The sequence below is a fragment of the Centruroides sculpturatus genome, unplaced genomic scaffold (assembly GCF_000671375.1).
Source record: "Centruroides sculpturatus isolate CEXI.00-Female unplaced genomic scaffold, Cexi_2.0 scaffold260, whole genome shotgun sequence".
Lineage (NCBI taxonomy): Eukaryota > Metazoa > Arthropoda > Arachnida > Scorpiones > Buthidae > Centruroides > Centruroides sculpturatus.
In genome coordinates this window covers 353,941-374,273 of record NW_019384427.1, presented here as the reverse complement: position 1 = coordinate 374,273, position 20,333 = coordinate 353,941, and the positions used below count along the sequence as shown (strand labels likewise).

General features: G+C 29.0%; 1 protein-coding gene and 3 non-coding genes across 4 annotated transcripts; 2 read left to right on the top strand and 2 right to left on the bottom strand.

Moving 5' to 3' along the window:
• Nucleotides 1–503: 503 nt before the first annotated feature.
• Nucleotides 504–2,147, bottom strand: LOC111619600 (lactosylceramide 4-alpha-galactosyltransferase-like). Its single transcript, XM_023361363.1, has 2 exons — nt 2,115–2,147; nt 504–1,349 (listed from the first exon to the last, which is right to left on the bottom strand). Exon 2 carries the CDS (start codon nt 1,332–1,334, stop codon nt 504–506), a length of 831 nt encoding a protein of 276 aa, XP_023217131.1. The 5' UTR covers nt 1,335–1,349; nt 2,115–2,147.
• A 9,136-nt stretch (nt 2,148–11,283) lies between these two features.
• On the top strand, nt 11,284–11,356 carry Trnaa-agc. The gene has a single exon. It is a non-coding gene; the product is annotated as a tRNA-Ala (tRNA).
• Nucleotides 11,357–11,490: 134 nt separating this feature from the next.
• On the top strand, nt 11,491–11,563 carry Trnaa-agc. The gene has a single exon. It is a non-coding gene; the product is annotated as a tRNA-Ala (tRNA).
• Nucleotides 11,564–12,244: 681 nt separating this feature from the next.
• On the bottom strand, nt 12,245–12,351 carry LOC111619630. Its single transcript, XR_002755801.1, has one exon. It is a non-coding gene; the product is annotated as a U6 spliceosomal RNA (small nuclear RNA).
• Between the last annotated feature and the right edge of the window lie 7,982 nt (nt 12,352–20,333).

Sequence of the window (20,333 nt, the reverse complement as noted above, 5' to 3'; positions counted from 1 at the left end):
TATATGCAAAATATACCAGATTAATTAAAGTTTTATCTACATTTAATATAATTAGGCTTTCCTCTATTAATTTCCATTTTATATTTGGGTACATATTTTTTTTTACATCAAGACTTATCAGTTTATCAGTGTTCTTTTTAAAAACTAGAACTACAATTATTTAAATATCGAACTTCTTGTGTGTCTAAGATTGAATAATATTAAAAAAATTGTTATTACCATAAATATTTTTAAAAGCATTGTTCTTTTTGCGATATTCTATCTTACGAACAATTTTTAATTAAACAAAAAACAGATATTTTCAAAATCAAAACATTGTATAAGTAAATATTTAATAAGTAACAAATATAATTTAAATAATTATTATATTAAACTATTTCCCTATTTTATTTTGTCTTATTGTTAAAATAAAATTAAAATAAATTTTTCGATCACAAGTCTTAATTAAATTGTCATCAAAGCTTCCCAAACCACTACTACTACCAATCATATACCAGAATACATCAGTTTTCATTTTTTAATTTTTCATATATAAAGGGACAATTTTCTTTCATAGCATTTTCATAAATGCTTCCGGAACCAATCCGTAACATTTCGTTTTTACTTTTGGCATTCCAAACGTGAATGACGTAACTTTCTTTCAATATGTGTTTATTTTTAGGGGTAGGTGGACGAAAATATTCTTTCCACTTATAATAAGGAATGGGATAACCAGCATTTTCGGGTTGAACGTCCATATCACAATTCAAAGCTGATAGATTTCTAAAAGAATGGATTTTACAGTAGTCCTTTACAGTTTTCGTGAAAAGATTTGGGCCTATAGAGCCCCATATGTTCTTCATGTAACTTTTCTCCAAATTCTGTAAACATTTGTATAGGAAGTTATGCCCTTGATCGAATCGAAAAATTGCATTATTTACGGTCGCTTTATCTTGCATTATCGCGAAATTATTTATATTGTAAAGAGGTTTCAGGACTACCACATCCAAATCTAGATATATTCCTCCAAATTCCCGAATTAATACTATTCGTAACGCATCGCTGATGTCGTTTGTTCTAAATATACTCGTTGCCCATTGTTTGCTTCTAAACCATGTTTTCAAAGGGGTTCCTTCGAAGGTATCATTTAAATGGATTCGATTTACTTTAATATTTGGATACATTTTCGTTAAACCGTAAGCAACGTCGGTGTCCTTTAAAATCATCACTTTAATTGACGATTGACTGTGATGAATGGCGGCTGATTCGATGGAGCACGCTTGACGAAGGTTTAAAAAATTTCCCGAAGTTTCCACGAAAAATACATCGTCGACTGCTTCAAATAACGCGTACATTTTCCACTCAAAAAACTAAAACAAATATTTTATATAAAAATTATATTGATTCAGCTTAGGCCGAGACTCCACTACCGTAAAAACGGCGTAAAAACCCTCGCTGTAAAAGCTTTTAATCAAGTGACCCTAATATTTTACGCTTGAGCGAGTCGTAAAACCAGCGTAAAAGCGAGTTGATCAGTGTTCAACTTTGGACGCGAATACAGCCGTAAAACGGTACCATCCACCAATTAAAAGTCAGTTAAATCTAGGTCATTGTGATGCAGTGCGAAAATGGCGGAAAACGAGCTTTTGTGTACGTTCCCTCGTGGCTACTCTAGAATAGATATGGAAAGATTTATCGAAAACATCCGAAAGTATTCGTGTATTTACGACAAGAAGTATCCCAATTATAAAAATGGATGCCTAAATCATGCGATACGGGCGGCCAAAGGAAAATCCTTCAATTTAGAGGAGTATACAATGAAAAAAGCTAAGCGTAATATGTGCTGTATATTATCTTAATTAATAATACCTTAATAAAAGTTAATATATGAAAGTAAAGATATTATTTTTACTATATTTGTAATTATAGTACAGAAAAAAACTTGTAGAATATAATCATTGTCTTTATAGTACCGTCGCCGTAAAAACTTCGCTAGCCGGACCTCCACCGCAATTCAGACGCAAACGCAAACAGGTCACGTGATTAAAAGTTTTTACAGCGAAGGTTTTTACGTCCGTTTTTTACGCTAGTGGAGTCTTTGCCTTATTAGTTTTTAAAATATGAATTTTACTAACTTGAAAGTCTCCAGTAGATGAGACCAGCGATGCCGATTAGGGCAAAGAAACGAAAGTATATATTCAAGTTTCTNTCGAATTATTTATCTAGTGTTAATTGTAAATTATATCACATATAGGCTACACATATACAATATATATTATAAAATGTACAGCATTGTAAATTTTTAATAAATCCAGTTCAAACTCCCGACACGATCAAAAAGACCAAGTCAAAATAGCATTGGCCCATCAGTGTTCGGTGGATAAAACCACTGAACACAGTTGATTATGGGTTCGCACCTCGCCAACCGACTGGCACGTGGAATTTTCCGTGTTTTCTTTACGTTTGTAGCACCTAAATATGGACCAGTTTTCCTTAAAAATTCAGCTGAGAGGCATACCACTTAAGCAGAACGACCGCGTGTCGCGTTGTTGATAAACAAACCAAACCTAAACTGTTAAATCCTAAGTTTCGCTTCTCTTTGTATGCTCATTTATCAAATAATTCAGATAGTTTAGACCACAACAAATATAGCAACAAGTAGAGTAACTTTCCCGAAAAAAAATGTAAAATTGTGGTGAAGCCATCTGTTACGATTTTTATAAAAAATGCAGTATTAACTGTTGACTGTAATTAAGAGGTGAGGGTGCAGGTGCTGATATAGCCTACGTTTAGAATGTCAAACTGTTCAAACATATTATCGATAATGGTCACTGATTGCTCCCGTGAATTCGACGAGTCCCCCTCGTTAAATTCGTCAAATCTTCTAATTAATGGCGAGTAATTGGTTAACAATTTCAAAATTATTGAACGATTCTAGCTTCCGACCGAGAAACTTTACGAACATTAATGCTGAAAAAAGTAATTAATCTAGATCACCCTTTAAATTTGATACTTTACCTGATTTTGGGCTGTCATTTTCGACGTTTCGAACAATTACGTATTTATGTGACTTACTTCAAACACATCAATCTTACTTAAGCGCCACGTTGCAATTAGAGCCAATTTATGCTAACGCAGTTTAATGGAGAGATTAAATCGTTAGTTGTTTCTTATTTCCAGAGCAGAATAACTTTCTGTTTAGAAAATTTCAACTTGATTCACAGCTGTGGTTTTGTTCAATGATGTTTGCCACGTCACGCGCAAGTTGTCAAACTGTGATGCTGTTAAAGATGACGATGATGGCCTCAAATACATGTTACTTCTTTAATTTGTTGGTGACTTTTACTTATATAACAAGGCAGACGCATAATATGAAAATAGATATTGAAGAGTAATCATGGATTTCAGCAGAAATTCGTGATTGCTCAGATCATGGAAATGATAAAGTTTACTATTACAAAATAAAATTAAAAACGGAATAAAAATTATTTTACAGATGTAATTAAAAGCATTCTAACGTTGGCTACATCAACACCTGTACCCTCACCTATTGCAGTCAACAGCAGTGGCTTGCCGTGACATTTGATGATAGAGAAGCTGTGTTTCTGTAAGAAGCCGTCTTCCAGGGGCAATTAGTTAATTAGTCAGTGATAATCTAGGGTCCAGTCGTATTCGTTTGTTCGATATACAAGTAAAAACCATAGACTTTTAAATGTATTTTTAATATCACAATTACATTCTGAATCGCTAGCCGCGATATAAGGGCTACAATTAAAAATAAAATTATATAAACTTACTTGGTGAAATAAAATGTGTGGTTGATGTACTGTACATCTTATGATATATATTGTATATGTATATATGTGATATAATTTACAATTAACGCTAGATAAATAATTCAATTAAAATATATTTACATTTTATATATTTATTTTTTATATATACAGTATTTGCAGAGATAGAAGAGTCTAGGTGGGGGAAACCACTCGAGTACTCTTGCCGTAATTCTGGCTTTGAACCGTCTCTTTAATGTCCTATTGCTACTCAGACAGACAGTAATTACCAGAAAAAATGGCATGGTTTATAATTACGGACATGGGAATAAAGGCATGTTGAATGTCAAGCTCCTTAGCCACCAGTCATTCAACCAAAAATGGGAGCTCTAATTGGAGTATTTACGCATCTAAATAACGTAATTCAGGCCTTACTGCGCCGTGTTATCACTCCTGCTCTCGAAACCCCATTATCAATTCCGCTCTCAAAATCCCTTAACTAAATAAACAAGTAACATTATCTGAGCTCAACAAAACTTGAATGGAAGTTATACCTTAATTAGAAGCAAAGTCATAGTTTTAGAACAGAATTAGGTTTCAGAAGCGACTTTTCACATAACAGCAAAATATAGTTCAATTTATTCTTAAGTTAACCGAACCTGATGATTGAAAAAGATTGAGAGCATCTTCACTACTGCTTTTTTCATAGTCCTAATAAATCCAAAACCTTTTACAAATATATAAATAATTTATAGGTTTTCTAAAATTTTCTTCTATTTTTAATTTTATTTTTTTTTATGGTTTTAATTATAAGCTAAAAAAATGTGGAGACAAGGCGTTCATAAAATCTATGTCTCCAATCAGAATTCCTGACACCAGCTTAAAATTGAGCGTTAGGCACGCTGCTAAGTAAATTAAATAACTCTTTGGAGTGGGAGGGACAGTGGATAAGTGATAGGATTTTGGCACGGAATTGAGCTCAAAAACGAGGCAGTCAAACAAGAGATTTCTAATCCCTGTCTATTCTGGTGTTTACATAAATTGAAATGTACTGTACTACCTCGACTTGTATGACTTGAGTTCACTCTTGTCTGTAGTGAGACGTTTCCAATTATATTTTTCTCAACGAACACTGCTTTATTCTGAACTTCATCGAACAGATCTAATGTGCATATACAAACTTTAAATAACTATACATCACACCGAAATTACTTATAATTACGGATTCGGAACCATTTACGATGTGATAACGAAACATCGAAAAAAAAACAAACGTTTTCGAACCCCTTCCGGGCTTGTTTTATGTTGTAAAACAATTATGTTGTAAAAATTCGAATACCCATTTCTGTAGAAGTAATTGATTTTATTGATCTAACGATTAAACATTTGTTTCAAGACACGTTTTGATAATGCTAAAAATGCAGTGAAACACTTACGAAATGTTTCCTAGCAACATTGGAATCTATTCACGAATGTCACGTGTTTGTATTCTACGCAGTTGTTAAGTTTAAGATACAACAAGATGAACGAAATTAGGCTATCCCCCGATGTTCTTTTCTCTCCTATTATCACAGTAATGAAATTCAGTGGAGCAGATATTTCTCTCAATTGCGAAAAGAGAGGAAAATGTACACATTTCTATGTACTGACGTTGAAACTGTTTTTTATGATGCATATTGCAAGCTTGGTCATTGTTCTTTATATGAATAACAATGACTATCTTCTGTTTCTGTGCGATAGCTGCGGAAGTTATAAAGAAAATGCCAAGTATATCAGATTATTGATTCTGCTCTTAAACGTGTTCAATTTACGCTACTTGCACACATGGAATTCGAAAGATTACAGAAGCATCTTTGAATCGTATCAAATTGTCATGAGTGAAATCATTAATGAGGAAAGATTCAGACGTATTCATTTAGCAAAACTCCTAAAATTTCAAAAGAAACTAGTTATTATCTGGGTAATTCTGGTTGTTGTGATAAGCGTATTAGTAATAACAGTAATTAGCTCACAGTTTTCTCTATTAATTGATAATCAATGGACAATTAAATATTCGATATGTTTAATATTCCAAATTATCAATTACATTTACATAAGTATGAGTAACTTCGCGCACATAGTGTTTCTAATTTTGTTAGGCGAATTGTTGAAGATGCAGCTTGCTAACTTGTGCGAACGTATAAAAGACGACAATGGAGGATATAACGAAATCAAAACAATATGGAAATGCTTACAAAATGCTAAAGAAAATTTAAAACTTAGTAACATTATCCAAAATGAATACACTATTTTAATCACCGCTGTCACAATATGTAGTGAGTTTTCGTTAGGAAAAATCTTGTTACAATCGTATGAAATGACAGACTTCTTAAAATACAGTTTAAGAATATTCTTCGTGATTATCCTTCTTACATTTTTGACATATTTCTATTATATATCAAGTCTGACAATTACGGTAAGTAATTATTTATTTTACTTCCTTTAATTTTGAGTATGTCTTGGTTCAGTTTGGGAAAGCAAAGGGAATGAAAATGAGTTACATGTCGTAATGGCAGAAAGGCCTTAGACGCTAACTTGTAAAAAATTACCGGTAATAGTTGAAACGATAATTAGAGACAATATGCAAACATATTACAGGTAACCCCCGTATAACACGGTAGTTACGTTCCAAAAAATTGCCGTGTTATGCGAATCCGTGTTATACGAAACAAAGAACTAGTACGAAAAGGAGGAGGTTCCAAAAATTAAAATACATGCTACTATATTTTCATAATTAAGATAAATATCTTTATTAAAATTTTCTTCAGTGATACGTATTAATATAAATTAAACAATGTTTTCTTTGTCATCACTAAAAGCACTATTAACCGAGAGCGTTTTATTTTTGGCAAGTTATCGTTATCCTCTGAGCATTTTTCTGCATTATTTTCAGATTCATGCTTTACCTTTTGCAAAAAGTGTATGTAATTTTAGATTGCTTGCTTCTAGTTAAAAGATCTTTATAAATTTCCTTATATGGTGCTAAGCACTTAAGGAATAAGGGAAAAACATCTGGCAACACCAGAAGCAGAAGCGTCGAGATATGGCAAATTTGAAACAATTTTCGCGAAGGACCTTGTGTATGGAGACGAGAAAAGAACATTTACACACTGAAGTACTAATAGTTCACGAAAATTATTATTTTCGTGAACTATTTGTACTTCAGTTGTACGAGGGTTTTACCCATTTCTCGAACCGTGTCAGAGTGAATCCGTGCTATAAAAGTACCGTGTTATACGGGGGATGGTACCAATTCTCGAACCGTGTTAGAGTGGATCCGTGCTATAGAAGTGCCGTGTTATACGGGGGTTACCTGTACTAATGTAAACGGACAGCTAGATAAAATTCTGAACGGTTCAATGTTCAAATCATATATCAATTGGTTTAGATATCCTTCACATATAAAATAAAATTTGTGATTTTTGAGTACAATTTCAGTTGTAAATTACAATATACTATTGCTCGAGTATCAAAATAACTTACAAATATAATATTCAGATGGCCGTATAGTCGAGGCAGCTCAGGCATAATCCTGCCACTTTGTGAAAACTGGGAATAAATATGGACGACCAATTCCCCAGAAATAGCTGGAAGTCTGGAGATGGAAGCCTACCGCATTGAGAAGACTGGGATCTATCCATACGGGGATGAATACAGTGTGCCATTCACCAGAATTGAACTACATACAGCGATCTCTCGCTCAGGGAATACTTCTTAGGCACGGATAAAATCCACTACAGCATGATTAAAAATCTGTCAGACAATTGGTAATTTGTCAGATTGGTAATCTTTCATGATTAAAAATCTGCCAGACAATCTCTCCATATTCTGTTAAACAGATTCAAAAGATTACCAAGGGTAATCTTTTGAATCTGTTTAACAGAATATGGAGAGATTCAAAAGATTACCAAGGGTAATCTTTTGAATCTGTTTAACAGAATATGGAGAGAGCAGACTTTTCCTGATTCTTGGAGGCTATCGATCATTATTCTCATTGCAAAGCCAGGCAAAGATTGCAAAAATCCCTCTAATTACAGACCAATCTCTCTGACGAGTTGTCTCTGTAAACTCTTCGAGAGAATGGTAAACAGACGTCTGATGTTTCTCTTAGAGAAAAATTACTTTTCACCACATCAGAATGGATTTTGTAGGAACAGAAGTACCACGGACAATTTAGTAAACCTTGAAACATCTATACGCGAAGCATTTGTTAGACGACAGCACTTAATGTCTGTGTTCTTTGATGTAGAGAAGGCTTACGATCGCTGCTGGAGATACGGGATACTCCGTGATCTGCACCAATTCGAATTGCGGGGTAATTTGCCAATTTTTATAAAAATCTTCCTACAGGATCAAAGATTCCAAGTTAGGATGAGTACCATTTTATCCAGGTCTTTCACACAAAAAGGTGTCCCTCAAGGTTCTATTTTGAGTGTGACTCTGTTCCTAATCAAAATTAACAGCATAGCTAACTGTCTCCCTCCCAGTGTGAAACACTCTGTATGTGGATGACTTCCAGATCTCCTGCCAGTCTAGTAATATGAGTTTTATCGAGAGACAATTGCAAACCTCCCTAAATCGTACAGACAATTGGTCCAAGACAAATGGTTTCAATTTTAACACGGAGAAGACCTCGTGCCTTCACTTTTGCCATAGGTGTGGTTTGCACCTGGATTCTGAAATTTGCCTAAATGGCGTTAAAATCCCAATGGTCAACGAGGCTAAGTTTTTGGGTGTTGTGTTTGACCAAAAATTGACCTTTTTTGCCACACTTGTGCAATTTGAAGAGTAAACGTTCAAGTCCATGAACCTTTTAAAGGTACTATGCTGCTCATCCTGGGGAGCAGACAAGTGTTCTATGCTTAGGATTTATAGGGCCCTTGTCCGCTCAAAGCTAGATTACGAATGCATTATGTATGGCTCTGCGCGAGAATCTACTCTTCGGATGTTGGATCCAATCTACCATCAAGCATTGCGTTTGTGCCCTGGTGCTTTTCGAACTTCTCCTTTGCAAAGCCTGGAATCTTATGAGCCTTTACTATCTTATCACTAACGGGTAGCTCAGTAAATAAATGAATGATCTATAATTTAATAAAACTAGAATAATGAGAGTAAAACTCACCAAACTTTTTCTAAAATTCGAATTTTTATTCAATGAAAGACAAATACGCATTGAGCATGATCTGGATCTTGGCAGGTGACTTTCTAAAAATACTATGACCTGCCAAGTTCCAGCGAACACCAAAATGATGGAAGAAGAATTGAACAAGTTACTAACAGATGTCTGTTGATATAACAGAACTGAAGAGGGATATTAAGCCCGAAATGCATATCTTTTTGTATCAATAAACCTACTTTTTACACTCAAAGTGTTCCTGTATGATTTGTTCTCAACAGCAACCTTGTTGTAAATTCCGAAGGAAATACAGGACAACTTTAATTATTATCATCCGGTATTTAATTTACTATATAGAGTTCAGTAATAATTTTTTGTTTTCATTATATAGGACGTTGGTATTTACTTGAAACTCTACAGTAGATACTTCAAATGTGAGAAATTAGAAGATATTAACATGGTAATAAAGTTTTCCAAAATAATTCTAATACAGTATAAGATAATATTAAATGAATAATTGTCTTTATTTCAGATATATAACATGTTAAATCAATGTCGTCAGACAGATTTAGGTTTTAATTTTCTTGCTTATTATCCAATAACAAGATTATCTATTTTGAAAGTAAGTGTTTTACCATTAACTATATACATTTCATTTCTATATACCTTTAACATTTTTTGAATTTTCAGATTTTCGGCTTCTTCTTCACCCAAGCTGCTGTTGTGAAAGAAATATACGAAAATTTTTCGACTTATTAAGCTTTTCATAACAAATTGGTATAGAATTAAAAGAAAACATTCACGTAAAGAATATTTTTCACATAGATTTCGTAACTAATACAAATATTTCTTTGCTTCACTCTTTATTGGGTCCACCAGTGGCCTAGTACACTAATGCTCAAACTATTTACATTTGTTACCACTATCTTAGAAATTCTATGTGACTCCTGATTAGAAAGGCTAAGATAGGAAGTACTGTACATAAGGATACAAATAATTTTAAGGATACAAATAATTTTGCACACTTACTGCTTGTTTAATTCTTTCCACCCTGTAATCATTAAGAGTGCCTTTTTTAGCATGTTAAACTAGTTTAATTAGGATAAAATTAGGGAAAAAGTATATAACAAAAGTTAATAATATGTTGTATTGTCTATAGTAGATATATGGGTAAGAATATGTTACTAATTATTTCAAAATTAATGACAAATGAAAAATAGAGGAAAAAAACTAGAATAAATAATAATGAACCTATAATTGATTATTATAATAATTTTTTTTCTTAGTAAATTTTAATATATTAGAAAAACAAATTAGGAATCTGTCTGGAATACATCAAAGTTAAGTATAATTAGATTTTTGGTGCAAATTATGTTTTTATTCTCTTAATGATTAATTGGTGATTTAGTTAAGTGTTTTTTTTTACTGTTAATTCACCAGAAAGTGTGGATAAAGGTCGAAAAATAATAACAATTTATAACTTTATCAGATAAACAAAAATAATTTTCCTTTTTTTTTTTAAACCTAACCTTTTGTTATATAAATGATGATAGAACACATATACTGTATTATATATAGTAGTCCAAATATATCAAGCTAAGTAACGTTATAGGAAAGTAAGTTTTAGATTATTTATGTAAGTAAAATACTGTTTTTTAATAAAATATTACAGGACAACAACTATTTCAAACCCTGTGCTTATTTCCTAAGTTAGTTGTGACGTTTTGATGTTTAATTATAAATGACCTCAATTTTTTAAATAGATTGCAGTTAACCATTTAATAATTTTTACTGATAAAGATTGGAATGATTTATTTTTTCCGCTTCAAAAGTTTCGATGATTTAAGTTTCAATTCTCAAATACAGTCGAACTTCCACCTTTAAACAATAGCTATTTATTCGGAAACGTTTTTTTGAACAGAAATGCCTACAAAACGGCCCAGTGGCTCGTTAGCTATGGGCAAAAAAGGTGATTTGAGGCCACCAACAACAGTGGGCCTCAAACCAATCTTCTATAAGAAAATATTTCCCCAAAAAATTCTCTCGAAGAAAAATATCTGAAGTCAATACTGTACTGTACTACATACAGTAGGGCCCCTAATTTTAAATTTGCTTAGGCCCCACGAAACCATAAAGAGCCACTGCAATGATCATTTTTATATTAAGATTGTGCAGGTGTTCTTACATTTATTGTAATTTTCAACATAAAGAGCGCGTTATAGATCAATGCTAAATCGACCGAAAAGGAATTTTCTTTATTGTTCCGACAAAGGAAATAATTTCCCATTCAAATCACGCATTGTACTACATTATATCCCATTTTCCACTACTTAACAATTGCTTTAAAGGTGGTATTAAAGGGAGTTCCCAGTATCTGGGGGCGTAGCTCAGATGGTAGAGCGCTCGCTTAGCATGCGAGAGGTACCGGGATCGATACCCGGCGCCTCCAAATTTTTAAAAAATATTCCAAATTTTCCCAAAGATTAACTTTTTTTTTTTTTTTTATTCTAATATCATTTATTGTTTATTATTTACAAAACTTAGTTTAAATTGTAAAGCATTTTTNATGTATTTATTTAACAAGGGGGCGTAGCTCAGATGGTAGAGCGCTCGCTTAGCATGCGAGAGGTACCGGGATCGATACCCGGCGCCTCCAATTTTTTTTTTTTTTACTTTTTTTTATTATATATAAAATTTTTATTTATTAAATGTCATCGACTTTTATTAAAATTTATAACCATTTGTCAGAAAAATTTTTTATGTATTTTTAAGTATTTTATTTATTTATTTATTATTTATTTTTTTTTGCACTCCATTTTACTACTAAATTTTATCTGGAAATCTTAAAACACTAATATAAAATAATTTATTATTACAATAAAATTACTCGTGAAATTTATTTAATCACTTCCAAGTTATATTTTAATATTAAGAAAGTAATAACAATTCTGTAAAAAAAAAAAAATAATAAAAATTTCTTGTAATTTATAATATGTCCCATTAAAACTTTTATAATTTCATATGATACAAGCTGATTTTATACATCTTAATATACAAATTAGTGTATATATATATTTACACGGTTTTTACTGTACAAGAATAGTCTTGTACAGTAAATACTCCTTTCGATATTCAAACACTATACTGTATAAGATCCATTGTATAAGGATAATGATCCTTCGATCATATGGCACATTCGACACGCAAAAAGTATGCTCTTTGAACATACTGATTACAAATATAGCCATGTAATATAGAAAGCATTTAACAATAAAATAACGTCACGATTTATTATTTAAAAAAATTGTGGCTATTAAATGTAGAAGAGGAGAAGGTAAAAAATATGGAACGCTTCACGATTTTGCGTGTCATCCTTGCGCAGGGGCCATGCTAATCTTCTCTGTATCGTTCCAATTTTAGTATATGTACCGCCGAAGCGAGTACAACCGCTCTACCATCCTGGTTCCTATATATACCATTCTTTCCGGTGAACTTCACTTCTTCGGTGTGACTTACAAAACATTAAATATTATTAATAATTTATGGATAAACTTTGACTTTTCTAAATATTACTTTGTTAAATTACACATAGATGAGAGTATCTTATAAATAATTCAAGTATTTTAAATATATTAAATAATTTTTTGATAAGATGACATTCCTATGAGGAAAATAACGCTAAATAATTCTAGTTACTAAGACGATAAACATATATCATTTATTGTTTATTATTTACAAAACTTAGTTTAAATTGTAAAGCATTTTTGATAAATTTTAATTATTTAAGTGTATGTTTTATTATATATAACATATTACGGTTGTTAATAAAACATCCACCAGATGGCAGCACTTCAGAAAGCAGCTAGGAAAAGTATATATATTAAAATAAAAATAATAATTTATTTCATTTATTATTAAACAGATATTAAATTTTGTTTTAAAATTTAATTTTTAAATTATACTTTTAAAAAAGTAATAAAAAAAATATCGCATAATATTTTCTTCCAAATTATTATTATTTTTTTTTTATTAGTAATTTGTAAGTAAACTCGTAAAGTTTCTTTTTTTTTAAAAAAAGTAATCTAGATTATTTAGATATATAATTAAAACATTAATTCCACATTTATTAATCAAACTTTTAACTTTCATAACGTGTAATTCTAATTTAATAAAAGAAGAAAGAGAGGACATAAATGAGTCTTTTACTTGGAAGCCCGACATCGGTAGCCTAGAGTGATAATTAGTTAAAACACGTTGTAAAATTCGTTTATATCGGATTATAGCTAATTAGAAACAGTATACATATTTTGTAATAAGAATAGTTGATCGTATCAAACGATAACAATATTCTTTATAAGTAGAAAATTGATTTTACTTATCTAGAAGGTATATGCGACTTATCTCTCATTCCTTTTATATTAATGCACAATTTACATATCAATTAATCGTTTTAATTATATTTTAATTCGTTTCTACCGCGATAATTAAATGATAATTATAATTAAACTTCAATTTAANATTACCCTTGCTATTGATGTCTGCCTAGTTCAGTTCAGCCGCCACAATCCGCTACAGTTCGCCTTTATTATCAGTTCGATAATAATACCACCTTTCTCTCTAATATAATTTAAAACTGTAAATGCATTTAACTTGGGAGTCATATATACTGAACGAGAAGCTAATAATTTGTTTATCATCCTGTTACGTCTCAGTTTAGAGAAATTTTACACGAACTCTTTACCTTATGAAGGGTATTAAACTACGTTATCGAACGTGTTCCTTAGTCAACAGACTATAAATTAGAAGCCCCACAAGTATGCTCTATAGCGTTGTTCCTGTCACGTTTTTAAATAATGTCGGTACTATTTTCTACTTTCACATCATCTATCGTAAATATAAACTAATAAATAATACTTCTTTTTTTTTGTTTACATTTGCTACATGCTTATATATGAACTACTTCTTTGATGCATCAAACAAGGTACAATACTTCTCTGCTGGTTTCTATAAGATTTAGCACAAAATCAATTTTTCTAGTGATGCAACTGAAATTTTTTAAAGTATAGTATACCCCGAGGTTTTCAGATATAATCGCAGTGAAATTTTAAAATTGATTTAGTACAAAAATCGATCAAATACTATAGAGGAAAAAGGGGGAAAAATGGATTTTGGGCCAGTGAAATTTAATCTGACAACCTTCTTTTCATCAATATCACCATTTCAATTTTATTATAATATATGGGTAAATGTATTATTCCAATTGAATTAATTTTAAACGTAACGTTATTAAATCGAAAAAAATTAAACAGAAAATAGAAAAAAAAATTCTTATACCAAAAAAAGTACTTTTTTACATTAAAAAACATAAATGTACAGAATCTGATTTATTAAACTCAACCCAGTTTTATTCCTTAAGTTAAATCAATCACATGTTATATCATGCAAAAAGCAAACATAGCGTAAGTATTGCGTGATTTAATATTTTGTTTCTTTAAAATTTTCGTGTAAGAATGTAAGCCAAGAATTAAATTTTATAATAGATACAAAATTAATATTTAGGTTACTACTGTATGATGTTGTAGTAATCTATCGAGAAGTAGATGTACGTGTAGAATATCTAAATCTATTATTTATTATAGAAAAAAAAGAAGGGGAAAAAAAAAGACTGCATATTTTAATTATTGATGAAATCTCTTTCTTTAACAAATTTACTCATCTATATGCATTAAACTCCATTAACATTCACTGTTTTTTTAATCTTTAGCAAATTAATTTCATAACAGTTCTTTTAGATTCTTATTTTTTTTTAATTTTAATAACCATATATTGTATTGGTTATGATGCTAATAACCTTGCTGAATATTTTCATCATCGCCAATTTCTATACTTATGAAACTCATTAATTGATGTATATTAAAATAAATTCTCTTTTGACATTTTAATATCGATTTACTTAATATTGCAACACACGAAAATTAAAGTAAATTGCATTATGTTCTATTCAAAGTGAGTACAATCTATGCTGCATGGTTATTTGGAACTTTTAATGGACTCTTGAGGAATCTACTTCTTCCATTAAGCGATTTTTATGTTTCAAAATCTAGCTTGTTTAATTGATAATATCTTAATAATTTAAATGAGAAAGTATCCGGGATGAGTATCCATTATCCAAGTCATCCTCTCTTAGTCACAAAAACTCTTAAATGGAATTTTTGACTGGAACGAAACTGGTATTTTTAATAAATACACACAGGAAAAAAAATGAGTAGTATAAATTTTAATAAATGAATTATTCATTAGATAAATAATTTTAAGAATTTTTCCTCTCCCACCCTAGTCGAATAAAAAAAAAAAATGAGTTGACTCGCTACATTAATATAGTTTTAGTCGCTTTTTTAAAATTCTTTTCTTCTTCATTAAACCGTCAACACTTTAATAAACATTAATTCAGCTGAGACAAGAACATACCAAGCGTAACATAAACATGCTTATATTTATATTAGTTACTGAAATTATAAGATCTGGCAGCGTGATGATGAAGATTAAACTTTGAAAAAGNTTTTTTGATAAGATGACATTCCTATGAGGAAAATAACGCTAAATAATTCTAGTTACTAAGACGATAAACATATATCATTTATTGTTTATTATTTACAAAACTTAGTTTAAATTGTAAAGCATTTTTGATAAATTTTAATTATTTAAGTGTATGTTTTATTATATATAACATATTACGGTTGTTAATAAAACATCCACCAGATGGCAGCACTTCAGAAAGCAGCTAGGAAAAGTATATATATTAAAATAAAAATAATAATTTATTTCATTTATTATTAAACAGATATTAAATTTTGTTTTAAAATTTAATTTTTAAATTATACTTTTAAAAAAGTAATAAAAAAAATATCGCATAATATTTTCTTCCAAATTATTATTATTTTTTTTTTATTAGTAATTTGTAAGTAAACTCGTAAAGTTTCTTTTTTTTTAAAAAAAGTAATCTAGATTATTTAGATATATAATTAAAACATTAATTCCACATTTATTAATCAAACTTTTAACTTTCATAACGTGTAATTCTAATTTAATAAAAGAAGAAAGAGAGGACATAAATGAGTCTTTTACTTGGAAGCCCGACATCGGTAGCCTAGAGTGATAATTAGTTAAAACACGTTGTAAAATTCGTTTATATCGGATTATAGCTAATTAGAAACAGTATACATATTTTGTAATAAGAATAGTTGATCGTATCAAACGATAACAATATTCTTTATAAGTAGAAAATTGATTTTACTTATCTAGAAGGTATATGCGACTTATCTCTCATTCCTTTTATATTAATGCACAATTTACATATCAATTAATCGTTTTAATTATATTTTAATTCGTTTCTACCGCGATAATTAAATGATAATTATAATTAAACTTCAATTTAATTTATTATAGGAATAAAGTTTTCGTCACAGTAAACAGTAAAAAATAAAAAATTTTTAACAATATTTTTCAATCAATTAATAATATATAGAATATATTAACTATTGATCTGTAATTTTATATCATTGGACATCTTCTCCTCTTCTTCCTCTTCCTCCTCTTCTCTTATTTCTTATAGAATTATACCTTTTTAGATCTTTATATTACAGAAAAATACATAAATTTACATTTATAAATAAAATACATAACGAAATTATAATTTTTATTAATCTATTAAATTATTTTTATTTTACTTCTACAGTTCTCCTTTGATCCATTTATCAAACTAATGGATCTTGTTACTATAATTAAATTCGTTTAATATATTTTATTATGTCGAAATCTTATTAAAGATATATTTAATTTTTTGTTATATAATCTATAAACTATGTTTTTTTTTTTTAAATCCATAATTCATACATTTTATTGAAAATATCTGTTAAAACTCTATAAATATTTTATGATTAAGTCATACTATTTTAAAACAAATACTTTATCGTAGATTTTTATGTTCTTTAAGATATTTTATTATGTTATATTTAAAATAGTACCATAAACTATTTTGGCATATATATATTATTTGTTTTTGAGTAAAAATTCCTTTATAAATCTATGAAGTTAGGCTTGTTTTAATAAAATATAACCATATTCAAGTTTATGGGTTAGGTAAGATATGTTTACATTAAATATAGAATATATCAGCTGTTAAATCTATTACTTTTTATTTTGTTTTAAATTTATAACCATTATACTGTTGATTTATTTAGAGTAAGGAATTTTTACTGTAATCTATAGCAAAAAAAAAAACTTTGCTTTATGATTGCTTCTAATGTATAAAGTTTTACTGAAATGAAAAATTTTAATACCGATGAATAACGATAAAAATAAAATATGGTTTTTAATCAATAGTCATATATATATAAATTCTATAACTTTATATTCTACGTAAACGTATTCAATTTATATAAAATCTTTACTAAATAAAGGTGTGTAGTAGTTTCTATTATAAAATTGCTTTCAAGATATAATCGTAAGCGTCAAATGTCCAATTTATAATCTTTTGATGTATGTGCATGTTTGTGTATCAACTGTATAATGTAATTACGTCACAGAAAAAAAGTCGTGTATAGAGAAAGATCGTTTGTTTGAAAACACTTGCAAAGGTGTGCAGTGGTACGTAAGACAGATGCTTTTCAAGGAAAAACCATTTAATATTCGTGCAGTGCATCCATCATTCACTCTTCAAGAATTTTTTTTTCTTTCTGTTTTTCTTTCTAAACTAAAACGGGATATATATATATATTTTCAGTGAATAAATTTTGTTGACGACTATCGTCTCAAAGTCAAAATTCAGGTATTTTGAAAAGGAATTACATTATCCTCTTAAAAGATGTCATTCTCCTTTAGCATCTCCATTAAATTTATAAACTATCACTTCTTTAACGAGACCATCTATCCAAGTAACAGAAATTTCGATTCAGAAAAAAACATCATTAAGATAATCCAAAGATATTTGAAGTGGGAATAATGTTCCTGTTATTCAAGTCGAAAACTATTGAAAGAATAACAACTAATTGACTATATAGCAGAATAAAGTAGATTTTTCTCATGACTTACTTCAAGCTGTTATAAAATCGTTTAAGAAAGTATCCGGGATGAGTATCCATTATCCAAGTCATCCTCTCTTAGTCACAAAAACTCTTAAATGGAATTTTTGACTGGAACGAAACTGGTATTTTTAATAAATACACACAGGAAAAAAAATGAGTAGTATAAATTTTAATAAATGAATTATTCATTAGATAAATAATTTTAAGAATTTTTCCTCTCCCACCCTAGTCGAATAAAAAAAAAAAATGAGTTGACTCGCTACATTAATATAGTTTTAGTCGCTTTTTTAAAATTCTTTTCTTCTTCATTAAACCGTCAACACTTTAATAAACATTAATTCAGCTGAGACAAGAACATACCAAGCGTAACATAAACATGCTTATATTTATATTAGTTACTGAAATTATAAGATCTGGCAGCGTGATGATGAAGATTAAACTTTGAAAAAGAAAAAAAAAATAATAATAAAATAAAATATCATTCGTAACTTTCTGAAAAAATAAACCATAAATAGTAAATATTAAATAAATATTCTTGAATAATTATTAAAAATATAATAAATTCGACTATTTTAATATTTAAATCAAAAATGTTTTTCACAACTAGAATCAATATGCCAATATTTCTGCTTGAAGAAAGTTCTTGACTTCATTTTTTTATTTTTCTTTTTTTAAAGAATAATTAAGATTGAAGTGGATTCTGTTTTATCATAGTAGACAGCATGATGAAACATCGATAAAGAGATTTTACAGAGAGATATGATGAATTACTTTTAAAAAAGAAGAGAATTATATTGATAAGAAAATAGAGTATATTATTATATATAATATAGAATGATTTCAATTACGTAATTCTCTTTAAATTGATTCTAAAATTAATATTTATTATACAATAAAATGTTCGTTATAAGTTTAAATCTTACTCCATAATTTTTATAAGTCCTAATTAATATTTAGCATTTTACTATTTTGAATAAAAGATATTCTAGAATTCGTCCTACATATTATTGAAGTAAACACATAAAAAACTATTTTAAATATTATGTATTTTGCAATAAAGGATTTCATAGTTTTTCTCTAATATGACTTTCGATATAAATATTCTATCCAAGATATAAAAAAAAATGATGGAAATAGGGGTTTTGAAAGAGCATCCTCTTACAAAGTATTGTGACAACATATGGGTAATATGATAGTATGACACGGGAGGATGACTTTGGAATAAATATATTTTTGTAGTGAAACCTTTCACTCAAATATATTTTTATAAAATAAAATGAAAAAAATACGCTACGTGAATTTTTTTATTTAATAAAATTTAGCTAAATCATGAATTGAAGAATAATTATAAAAGATGTCACTTATTAATGTCCGTCAAGTTTTTTTTTCTGTCTGAGAGTCTCTTATTATTTAAGTAAATCTTCTGAAGCAATCTATAAAAAAGTTAGGATTTCATATTCTTTTCTTTCAGCTTATGAAGAATGTTTGAAAGTCATCAAGAAGATAGCAGATAAGAAAAATATAGCCAGAAAGAAAGCGCATTCTGAAAGTAACTTCTTCGTTTTTTTCACATATCCACAGAATAAAAAATTCTAATAGAAAAAAAAACTACATATATATATAATTTATCAGATGAAAATGAACAAGAAAAGTTGTGAATTTATCAGAAAATTCACATATATTTTGTGAAAACATAGAGTAATATTGAATTCATGAAGAATTTTACTTGTTATAAGAACATAATATCGCTTATTAAAGTTGTGAAATATTTTAATTTTACTTTATTTTTTTTGGGTCGAATGCAATATTTAGAATATGTGCAATAATTTCTATACTGTAGTAATAATTAGTGATTCTTATTTTACTATATGATTGTTTTTCTAATATATAAAATCGAAATAATTCAAACTTCGAAAGTAGATTTGGTGAGAAAAGATTAAGGAAAAATATAAAATTCTTAGGAGAAAGCCAATTATAAGTCGAATACTCTTGAACATTTCAGTTCAAGAAATTCTCTCCGAAACTTTGAGTTTTCGCAAGGGAAATGTAAGGAAAATTGTTGCTAGCTATAAAAAAAAAACAAGTGAACAAAAGCTCTTATAAAGTAGCCGAATATATATATATTTTTCAGGATTTTGTATTCCTAGATTTAAATTTTAAAATATCTTTATTTTTTTTTTCTGGCAATGTTTTAAATTTTCCGACTTTCTTCCAGGTGTACGACGATTTCTCGTTGAAAACTAAATATGTAATCCCTTTAAAAAAAATAATAAATTATTCTAAAAAAAAAAATACGTATATAAAATTTGTAGAATGAATTTTTAATATTTTGTTTCTTTAAAA

Coding starts and splice junctions, on each gene's coding strand:
- LOC111619600 (XM_023361363.1), bottom strand. CDS start 1,334: ATGTACGCGTTATTTGAAGCAGTCGACGATGTATTTTTCGTGGAAACT.